The 12,072-nt window shown below is 36.9% G+C and overlaps 1 protein-coding gene across 1 annotated transcript in view; it reads right to left on the bottom strand.

The window, feature by feature from the left end:
* Nucleotides 1-1,381: 1,381 nt before the first annotated feature.
* KCTD8 (potassium channel tetramerization domain containing 8) overlaps nucleotides 1,382-12,072 on the bottom strand; it is a 265,491-nt gene continuing 254,800 nt past the window's right edge. Inside the window, exon 2 of the mRNA XM_086407714.1 lies at nucleotides 1,382-2,719. Coding sequence (XP_086263840.1) covers nucleotides 2,259-2,719 — 461 coding nt within the window. The 3' untranslated portion in view covers nucleotides 1,382-2,258. The remainder of the gene's footprint in view (nucleotides 2,720-12,072) is intronic.

Raw genomic sequence — 12,072 nt, 5'->3', positions numbered from 1 at the left:
TCATATACCAGATTCTTACCCCTGCAGTTCTATTTGAAATTTTGTGTTGGAAATAATAGAGGAGGGTGGGAGGTATTCTTCAGATCTACTCCCTGCCCTTCAGTGCTGGGCTTTCTATCACAGTGGGATCACCTCTACTGAATTGCATTTCCAAAGCTCATTTACCAACTGCTTCTACTCATGGTGGGAAAATGGAAAGTGTTGGTGGGAATTGAAATGTGAGAAGCTAGGATAACCTATCCCCTTTGTCTTTGCTTTGGGAGGCATCTTTGAAAGTGACCATGACTCCTTAGAGACTATAGTTCTTATTGAACAGCTTATTCCTATTTGAAATTTTCCATCTGACAGTACTGGTTCCAAAAATTCTGGTAAGCCCACTACCTGTTTTTCCCCTCCATCTCCAGGAGTGGTAGTGATGCTTAACTTCAATTACCTCATTTAAACCTTCTCTATCATGTTATTAATATCCCTGTTATCCCTAAGGTCACATTAGTGGTAGTGGTAGAGATGGGTAGAGATGGGAACAGTAGCAACCTAATCACAAGCTCTGTCCATTTAACCAGTGTATTGCAGCTACACTTAGCCAACTTAGTGGGTGGGCCTGCCAACCTTCCCAAAATGAAACGCAGAATTTAAGAGTAGCTCTTTCACTAAAACCTGATAGGTTATTCAAGGCAAATCATACATTTGGGTTTTATTTAATACTCCACTGTAGATGGTATTTTACATAATAGAGGAGTGAGAACTCTAAAACTACATCCAAAAATGAACATCAGTTTTAAATTTTGAGCTAATAATGCTTATCTTCCAATATTACCCTGGAAGAAATGGTACTACAAGTGCTGTTCAACTTTTATTTCAACTAACCACAGAGGAGATTGAGCTCTGATGATTAGAGATATTTTTGTCCTCCTGGTGCCTATTCTTTAGCAAAATTTTGGGATATTATATATTTTTTTTCTGTGGACATGATGAGGTAAAAATTGTGTGGCTTATGATAAGAAAGATTATTTTCAAATATGCAATCAGGAAGCAAGCTCTTGTCATTCAGGCTGAACTTTTAGCTTCCTGTTGACATTTCTGTCCCATAATTTGCAAGCAGCAACTTCCCAATTGTATTTAGGGAGACTTTCAATCCAGTTGTCAGCTAAAATCAAATTTTAGTGCATCCTCAGATGAAATCTTTTTCTCTTGCAGGCTAAGGGTTTATTAATCAATACCAAAGCTATCTGAATTTGACTCTACCTCCATTTTGAATTATAAGTTTCTAACTTGTCAACATTAAGTTTGAACATATCACTCTCCAGTTTGGAATTTTAAAGGAAAAACTGAAGACAATGTAACAACTGAATATTTTAAAAGAAGAGTCAATAGACATCAAGAAATTCTAATATATATTTCCTTTTTTAATAAATACATAAAGCTCTTCACCATTTCCCTCAATTATTGTGATTAACATGAGAGTAAGATCTTTCAGAGCATCATTATGCCAATTTTGACAGCCTGATATAAGGACTCATTTCACAGAAATAATCATAACTAGCATTAATAGATGAATGTCAGTGCCATAACACAAGATCATAAGGCATATTTACACCATCTTAACATACAGAACACCATACACATACACAAAAAAATCACAGATCCAGAACAAATAAAATTCAATCTCTTAGCTTACATTTATAGGCTTTGTCTGAACCATATTTTTTTTGCTATTTTTTCATAATTATTTCTTTCCAAGCAACAAACAGATCTTCCTATGTCTTGTGATTTATTTGTAATATTGTGCTCATGCAAAAGTAATACTTGTTTTATTGCGTTAACATTTAAATAGTTTTGGATTTGGGTCCCAAAACTATCATCTAACATTTTACTTGATGTTGCTTCATCCATATTGTCACTTTATTTGGAGTGATATGATGATTTGTTTTTGGTGAGTTACAAAATGACAAACATAGCCAGTTGACCACAGTTCAAAAATCAAGATTTTAAGCTTCTTGATCATGCACATTTTACTTTCATTCTTGCAAAATTTTTTGAATCAGGAACACCATTTGACTCAATATTTATTAGTTTTTTTTTTTTTAAATATTTCTAAAAACAACAACAACAGAAAGAATGAAAGAAAATACTGTCCCACATCCACTGTTCACAAAAAGGAAGAGCAGCAAGAATCACACTGACCATTGTTAGTACAGTCAGGTGGTGACACCGGTAAACACTGAAGGTCATTGAATACTGCAGGAATGTGATCGTTACTATAACCCATACTTCTGTAACAGTTCAGATTGCCACTGGCGTTTGCGCTCTGGAAAATAATCTGGAATGTGGATTTTTTTAAAATCCTGAATACACTTTTTCATTTCTTCTTCCACACTTAGCTTCTCACAGACTTTCTTTTTGGAAAGATTGGTTTCCCGGGACTTGCTGATGAGCGTCTGAAAGAGTTCACTGTTTCTACGTTTGTCTGGTGGGGGCATCCATTGCACAGGTGCTTTTTTGGAAGGACGATCCAAAGTTAAAGTGTTAGGTTGGTGAGCTGTCGCCTGCTGGGCACTGGGTGGGTTGTCCTGGGGAGTGCTCGCCTCTGAGTGGCTGTCGCAACTGGAAGTGGAGAGCTCATTACAGGAAGTCCCACTCTCACTTCCTTTATCCGTGACTTTGTCATGTTTCCTATCTTCGTGTTCTTGTTTAGGTGACACTATTTTCTGAGGTGGTCCTAAAAAGGAGAAAAGAAGTAGAAAAACTGAGTAAGAAGTGGGAAGGTCAAATTAAATAAGCTTTATATATATTTTATTTTCAACCACAAACATTTAAGAAAAATGTCGTCTGCTTCCCTAATTTATATTTGAGGAATTAAATCCAGCACCTGGTGTAGTTAATGCACACTGAAGCATGCAATGTGCTGATTAATTATTGATAACAATTAAATTTGAGGGGTTTGCTTGATGAGCATTTATCCCATAACAGATCATCTATAACTTCATGCTAAAAAAAAAAGATTTTGTTATTTTTAGTTACTGGTTCCTGCAATCTGAAAAAGATATCACATATAAATATTTTGTTAGTCCCATAACTGTTTTATTGAACAGTTAGTTCATTTCTGTTTTAGCTAATGGCATTAGTTGTCCTTTGCGTATATAAATAATTCGCCATCATAACGCAGAAAGTACCATGGCTCTATTTTACAAAGTAACAGTATTCTCCAGGCCCAGAAGTGCAATAGCATCATTTATGCTTCCAAGAGGGAAACTGGTTTAAATCTTATCCTTCATCTCTTAATCTTGTTTCCTGTCTACTTTCTTGGAGAGAATCATGAAAGTACTATAAGATATATAGGTACCTAATATTATGCTGAAAAATATAGTTGAAATATAGTATTCTCTTAAAGTACAAGGCTTACCATTTGAGGTAAATTACCTAGGAGGACAACTTTCAGAAAATGATAGTTTGCCAAGATAATTATTTCAAATATACAAACAGTTTATTTCCAAGAGGGTGCATGTTTTATTCTCCTTGACTCTGCTGTGGGATTAGGATCTCCATCTAACATTTATTGAACATCACCACATACCCAGAACTATAATAAAACCTTGATTTAACTGGAGCCCAATTATTCAGAAATATAAGTTACTCAAATGTCTTTCTCTTGTATTCAACATTTATGCACAAGTTATCTGAACCATAATTGAAATGAAAGGCATCAGTATTTTAAACAATTGCATAGGGGATTCTACTGTGAAGCCAGAGTTGAGAATAACTGGTCAGATTCATAAGGTTTCAACCTTAGCCACATATGGAATTACCTGGAAAGCATGGATTATTGATGCCTTGATCTTAACCCCAGATATCCTGCTCGATGCTACCTGATCATTGGGTCATTTAATAGATTCAGGTGATTTCAACATGCAGTTAAGATTCTGAGGGTTTCTTCAGTCTAATATATATGAATTAATAACCAATATGAATAGTCTATATTACTTAGAAGGGTGAGGAAACAAACAATAAAAATACTTTTCATAAGAGCACCCACTATGTACTGCTGCTGCTGCTGCTAAGTCACTTCAGTCATGTCCAACTCTGTGCAACCCCATAGACTGCAGCCCACCAGCTATCACCAATTTCCCTATTTAAAGTTAGAAGAAAACCCAATGATGCTAGACATTTAGTTGAAAGGGAGTAAAGATTTTAAAAAACTTTAGAACCTTTTGGAAGGCTGCCCTGGTGGCTCAGTGGTAAAGAATCCGCCTACAAAGACAAGACACTTGGGTTTGATCCCTGGATCGGGATGATTCCCCAGAAAAAGGAATGGCAACCCACTCCAATATCCTTGCCGGGAGAATTCAATGGACACAAGAGCCTGGCAGGTTACAGTCCATGGGGTTGCAAAGAGTCGGACATGACTGAGTAACAAACACACACATACACACCCCCCACACACACCCACATATATGCACCATACAAAAAGGTCTAGTACAGTAATTCTCAACAATGAGAGTACATCATTGTAATTTTTTTAATGTACAAATGTACAGGTCCATCTCTGGAGATTTTGTTTGCTGAATGAATGGTTTGTATGTATGTATTTAAATGGCAGTCAGAGTGGTAAAGGAAGTACAGCATCTGTTTATCTAATTACCTTAATGGCGGAATGTAATCCCAAGCTAGCATAATGCCCACTAGCCTAGTAAAATGTAGACTATAAACAAACAGTTTTTACTTGTTTACCAAACTTGTGTGTTATTTTAACCAGAAATCTCTACAGAGGAATCTAAGATTTTCATTCCCAATGATGACTAAAGGATTAAACTGCAAGTAGCTGGGAAAGCCAATTTATGTTTAAGAATTAATGAGTAATGAGAAATCATTTCCTGTTAATAGGCAGAGGATAGAGCATTAAATAGAGATATCTAGGCAGAAAAGTAGTAACATCCAAGAGGAAGACAGTACAGAGATACCACATACCATTAAAGCAAATGGTTCGTTCTGTTTTGATTCACTGGGGAACAATGCTCAATGAGATAGGCCAGGAAGAACACAGATGTACATGAAGTCCATTTGTTCAGACACCAAGTCGTGTCCAACTCTTTGCGACCATATGGTCTGCAGCACTCCAGGCCTCCCTGTCCCTCACCATCTCTCAGAGTTTGCCCAGGTTCATGTCCACTGAATCAGTGATGCCATATGAAGTCCATGTGTTAACTAAATAAATTATATACAGTTATTGTTCTTAATGGTATTAATAATTATCCATGGAAAAATACTCCCCAAAATACACACACACAAATGCAGTCTCCACAGCACAGCAGAAAGCAATATATGTATGCTGGAAATGGATTACTCTTGTCTGTAGTGTAAGATGGAAGCTCAAGGAAGACTTCTTTGAAGAAGGCATTGATCACTTTAGCCAACAGAATTTTACTGAGCACCACGACGTGCCAGGCGGGGGCCTAGAGGAGGCACACAATGGGTGCTCCAGTGAAGCCCACAGGCTATGTTATGGTATTCCATAACATCAAGTGTTTAAAATGCATGAGGCACTTTAGAATATCTCCCACTGTAGACTTTGAACTCCACGAAAAAAAAATGGAGGTGGAAATCTGAATTTTCTTTGGTCTCGAAAGCACCTTTTTCTCAAAAAAAGAACTTAGAATAGGTATAGATATTAACAAGAATTAATAAATATACATTTTATTTCTCATCCCTCCTAATTCTTAAGCTACTTTGGCAAGGTAGACTCCTAATCAAGAGACAAATTAGGTTCAGATGTTCACTTAACAGAAAATGCATAACTTTATTTTGTCCACACTTTTTAGTTTGTTTTTGAAGTGTAACTGATCTAAGCACTATGTTAGTTCCTGTTACACAACATAGTGATTCAATATTCCTATACATTTCAAAATGGTCATCACAGGAAGTCTATATATCATGTGTCACCATATAAAGATATTATAGAACTATTGACTATATTCCCCACACTGTACATTTCATACCTTTGACATATATTTTGCAACTGGGAATTTGTACCTCTTAATCTCCTCATCTATATCTTTCCTTTCCCCATCTCTGCCTCCTGGAAAACACCAATTTGTTCACCTTATCTATGACTATGTTTCTGTTTTGTTGTTCATTCATTTTTTTTTAATATTCCAAATGTAAATTAAATCATACACTATTTGTACTTCTCTGATTTATTTCTGTTAGCATAACACCTGCTCAGTTCAGTTCAGTCGCTCAGTCATGTCCTACTCTTTGCGACCCCATGAACTGCTGCACGTCAGGCCTCCCTGTCCATCACCAACTCCTGGAGTCTACCCAAACCCATGTCCATTGAGTCAGTGATGCCATCCAACCATCTCATCCTCTGTCGTCCCTTTCTCCTACCCTCAATCTTTGCTAGCATCAGGGTCTTTTCAAATGAATCAGCTCTTCCCATCAGGTCGCCAAAGGATTGGAGTTTCAGCTTCAACAGCAGTCCTTCCAATGAATACCAAGGACTGATCTCCTTTGGACTGGTTGGATCTCCTTGCAGTCCAAGGGACTCTCAAGAGTCTTCTCCAACACCACAGTTCAAAAGCATCAATTTTTCTGCGCTCAGCTTTCTTTATAGTCCAACTCTCATACCCATACACGACCACTGGAAAAACCATAGCCTTGACTAGACGGACCTTTGTTGGCAAAGTAATGTCTCTGCTTTTGAATATGCTGTCTAGGTTGGTCATAACTTTCCTTCCAAGGAGTAAGCGTCTTTTAATTTCATGGCTGCAATCGCCATCTGCAGTGATTTTAGAGCCCAGAAAAATAAAGTCAGCCACTGTTTCCACTGTTTCCCCATCTATTTGCCATGAAGTAATGGGACCAGATGCCATGATCTTAGTTTTATGAATGTTGAGCTTTAAGCCAACTTTTTCACTCTCCTCTTTCACTTTCATCAAGAGGCTTTTTAGTTCTTCTTCACTTTCTACCATAAGGGTGGTATCATCTGCATATCTGACGTTATTGATATTTCTCCCGGCAATCTTGATTCCAGCTTGTGCTTCCTCCAGTCCAGCATTTCTCATGATGTACTCTGCATAGAAGTTAAATAAGCAGGGTGACAATATACAGCCTTGACGCACTCTTTTTCCTATTTGGAACCAGTCTATTGTTCCATGTCCAGTTCTAACTGTTGCTTCCTGACCTGCATACAGGTTTCTCAAGAGGCAGGTCAGGTGGTCTGGTATCTCTTTCAGAATTTTCCACAGTATATTGTGATCCACACAGTCAAAGGCTTTGGCATAGTCAGTAAATCAGAAATAGATATTTTTCTGGCATTCCTTGCTTTTTCGATGATCCAGCAGATGTTGGAAATTTGATCTCTGGTTCCTCTGCCTTTTCTAAAACCAGCTTGAACATCTGGAAGTTCATGGTTCACGTATTGCTGAAGCCTGGCTTGGAGAATTTTAAGCATTACCTTGCTAGCGTGTGAGATGAGTTAAATTGTGCAGTAGTTGAGCATTCTTTGGCATGGCCTTTCTTTGGGACTGTAATGAAAACTGATCTTTTCCAGTCCTGTGGCCACTGCTGAGTTTTCCAAATTTGCTGGCATATTGAGTGCAGCACTTTCACAGCATTATCTTTCAGGATTTGAACTAGCTCAACTGGAATTCCATCACCTCCACTAGCTTTGTTCATAGTGATGCTTCCTAAGGCTCACTTGACTTCACATTCCAGGATGTCTGGCTCTAAGTGACTGATCACACCATCGTGATTATCTTGGTCATGAAGATCTTTTTTGTACAGTTCTTCTGTGTATTCCTGCCACCTCTTCTTACTATCTTCTGCTTCTGTTAGGTCCATACCATTTCTGTCCTTTATCGAGCCCATCTTTGCATGAAATGTTCCCTTGGTATCTCTGATTTTCTTGAAGAGATCTCTAGTCTTTCCCATTCTGTTGTTTTCCTCTATTTCTTTGCATGATCGCTGAGGAAGGCTTTCTTATCTCTCCTTGCTATTCTTTGGAACTCTGCATTCAAATGGGTATATCTTTCTTTTTCTCCTTTGCTTTTTGCTCCTCTTCTTTTCACAGCTATTTGTAAGGCCTCCTCAGACAGCCATTTTGCTTTTATGCATTTCTTTTTCTTGGGGATGGTCTTGATTTCTGTCTCTTGTACAGCTTCACGAACCTCCATCCATAGTTCATCAGGCACTCTATCAGATCTAGCTCCTCAAATCTATTTCTCACTTCCACTGTATAGTCATAAGGGACTTGATTTAGGTCATAGCTGAATGGTCTAGTGGTTTTCCCCACTTTCTTCCGTTTCAGTCTGAATTTGGCAATAAGGAGTTCATGATCCGAGCCACAGTCAGCTCTCGGTCTTGTTTTTGTTGATTGTATAGAGCTTCTCCATCTTTGGCTGCAAAGAATATCATCAGTCTGATTTCAGTGTCGACCATCTGGTGATATCCATGTGTAGAGTCTTCTCTTGTGTTGTTGGAAGAGGGTGTTTGCTATGACTAGTGAGTTCTCTTGGCAGCACCTATTAGCCTTTGCCCTATTTATTCTCTATGTCCATCCATATTATCACAAATGGCACAATTTTATTATTTTTATTGCTTAGTAATAATCCATTATGTGTGTATATCTATCTTTATACATCTATGTATTTGTATATGTATATAGATAGATAAACCATACACACCAAATCTTCTTTAGCCGTTTGTCTACTGATTGGCACTTAGGTTCCTTCTATATCCTGGCTCTTGCAAATAATGATTCAATGAATATAGGGGTGCATTTATCTTTTTATAATTAGTATTTTCATTTTGGGGGGATAAATATCTAGGAGTGAAATTGCTGCATCATATGGTAGCTCTGTTTTTAATTTTTTGAAGAACACACCTTCGAATGTATAGAATGCTATCACAGTTATTTGCATAAATCATTAAGGGTAATAGTCTCCTTTTGATTTATGTTAGAATTTTTGACGATGCATAACATATTATATAATTTCTATTTAATTAAACACACTTCAAATCATTACTGATAACTTAGTTGATTTAAATTGAGACTAAGATATAATAACAAGATGATTTTTGCATTTTTATGACATGAGATTTAATAAAATAAGTGAATTAAAAGGGAATAATGATTTATTCTAGTTGCTTAGTTTTCTGTGAATGCCTGCTAATTGTATGCTTCCAGGGATAATTTAAAACTTTACATCATTCCATTCAATGATCCAAAGCCACTTGAAATGCCTTAATAAGCACATGAATAATAATTTAATAAGTCCTGCATATACAAGAATAGCATGATTGTCAGAAACTTCTCTGTGTCTCTTCTGCTAATAAAAGAATCAAATATATACCTGTGATCTTCTTAAAAGCATTCTGCACTTTGAATTACAGCACCAATCAGACTTAGTATAAGAAAAGAAGGATAAAAAAAGAAAATTAAACGTGATTTGGTGACTTAATCAGCTGGACTTTCTTCCTTCACTTAATTATTAGAATAGGCGACAAATCAGTGAACAATAAGATTAACTTTAAAAAGGAATTAGCTATTTAAAAGCCCAATATATATGTGCAGTTAGAAGCTTTTCAAAAAGTATTTGGAAAAGTAAATCTTCCACTCTTCTTTGGTTATTTGCCATTAAATACAGTAGGATTTTCATCCAGGAGTTGACTGTCTTTGAAGGCGAGTTGAGCTCTACCTAAGAGACGTGCAAGCCAGCTACCTAGTTCATGCCACTCCACAATTAATTTTTAAAAAGCAGTGAAGACACATACACACACACACACACAATACACATTATACTCCTTTATTAGATTCACACCTTTCTTCACTGTGATGGAAGATCTGAGGCTCAGCTTGTCTCAGCCTCTCTAGGCAAGTACTTTGTGCTGTTCATATCATCTAATATTTGTTAGCCCCTAGATTCATTTATCGGAGAAGGCAATGGCACCCCACTCCAGTACTCTTGTCTGGAAAATCCCATGGATGGAGGAGCCTGGTAGGCTGCAGTCCACGGAGTCGCTAAGAGTCGGATACGACTGACTTCACTTTCACTTTTCACCTTCATGCATTGGAGAAGGAAATGGCAACCCACTTCAGTGTTCTTGCCTGGAGAATCCCAGGGACGGCGGAGCCTGGTGGGCTGCCGTCTATGGGGTTGCACAGAGTCGGACACAACTGAAGGGATTTAGCAGCAGCAGAATTATTTATGTGATAAAGTTCTGTGATTCTAATTTATATCATGAATAGTAAGAACTTTTTCCATGTAGTAAAACTCTGAAAAGTGAAGTTGCTCAGTCATGTCTGACTCTCTGCGACCCCATGGACTATAGCCCACCAGGCTGCTCTGTCCATGGGATTTTCCAGGCAAGAGTACTGGAGTGGATTGCCATTTCCTTCTCCAGGGGGATCTTCCTGACCCAGGGATTGAACCTGGGTCTCCCGCATTGTAGCCAGATGCTCTTACTGTCTGAGCCACCAGGGAAGTCCAGTAAAACTCTACTGAATATTAAATATAAAACATTAAAGAGTTACCCTTAATAGAAATTACCTTTTAGAATGGGGAAACAAATTCAACTTCTATTTAAATACTTCACAGAATTACAGGATTCTAGGGTAATTTTCTCTAAATTCATTGATAGGAAGTGTAGTTCTAGAAGATATCAACTTACATTTGTTTCATTAAATCTATTCTTATCACTGAAATGCTGGCAATAAGAGTGACACTTAAGCCAACATAGTGCAGACTGGCTGGGCTCACGTTCTAGTTCAAGAACCTAACTAGGTGTGTTTTCTTGGCCAGGTTATTTACTTTCTTTGGGCTCTGCTCCTGTTTAAACTGCATCAAGTTGCAGCAAGGATTAAATGAGCTAGCACACATAGAGTACTTAGGATGTGCCTGGCATGTGTAAATGTTTGCAATGTTTATTATTAATATACAGAATAAATATTCATTGTTATTTGGCTACAGTATGGCATATTTGCTTATCTGAATACTGAGAGTACTGATTGAGGAATCTAAATAATTCCATTCTAATTTTAGCTTCACAGGTAGTAACTCTGAACATATGAATTACAGGCAAGTCACATTTCTTTAAGCCTAGTTTTTTATCTATTAAAAATGAAATAAGAACAGTAATTCCTAGTCATATGGTTATAATAAGAAAGGAGATAACAGATGTTGGAGCAATTTTGCTGTAAAGTTCTCTATAATAAATTTGAGAGACTATTAAGTATTAAATTGTTTTGTCCAAAAAGGAACTTATTTGAGAAAATAAAACACAAAAGCTCTCTTTGAGTTATTAAAATGTATGAATTACAATAGTAAAAACATTACATTCAACAAAATAAAATACACTGAATAGTGGGCGAAAACTTGTAAAATTGGACAAAATGGTATTTTCAATTAATTCCATTGGCTTTTATTACATTGATATAAAAAGGAAGAAATAGTAGCTTTTCTAAGTTATTTGGGTGAATAGAGTTGTACAGAAATAAACATTAATATTTTCATCTTTTACAAAGGTACATGACTAATAGTGCTGGCTGTAGGCGCATTCAATAGGACTTCCATATTTTTTTTCAGAATACACAGGAATTTCAAAAGGAAGTCTATGTGGAAAACTGCGCACTGGAAAAAAATCTTTTATTTTAATCTCTTTACCTGCCTACTGATGTTAAAAAAGACTGAATATGTAAAATGTGTCTGCAACAGGCATAATTCCCAGAAAGGAAATTACCTTTTAATAGTACTAAACTCAATGGTGTGTGAATGGTTATGTGGTACTTGAACAGAATGAACCAATCCATCTTAAATATTAGCACCACAGGCCTCAAAGTATTAAGCAGTTGAGTCCAAAGGGGAAAAAATTTTCATTTCAATTTGATAAACATTTGTTGAGCACCTATTATGTACCAGGCACCACAGTGTTAGTTTCAAGAGGAGGACACACACACACACACACACACACGAGTTCCTAGTCATTCAGTCGTTCAGGCTTAGTGTGACAAGAACAGTAATGCAGCTGTAAAAGGCTATTTGAATGAATAAAAACTAATTTTATATGAAAATAATT

The sequence above is a fragment of the Bos grunniens genome, chromosome 6, assembly GCF_055505025.1.
Source record: "Bos grunniens cultivar Pamir isolate PY7600 chromosome 6, Bosgru_T2T1.0, whole genome shotgun sequence".
Lineage (NCBI taxonomy): Eukaryota > Metazoa > Chordata > Mammalia > Artiodactyla > Bovidae > Bos > Bos grunniens.
This window is presented reverse-complemented; position numbering and strand designations above follow the sequence as displayed.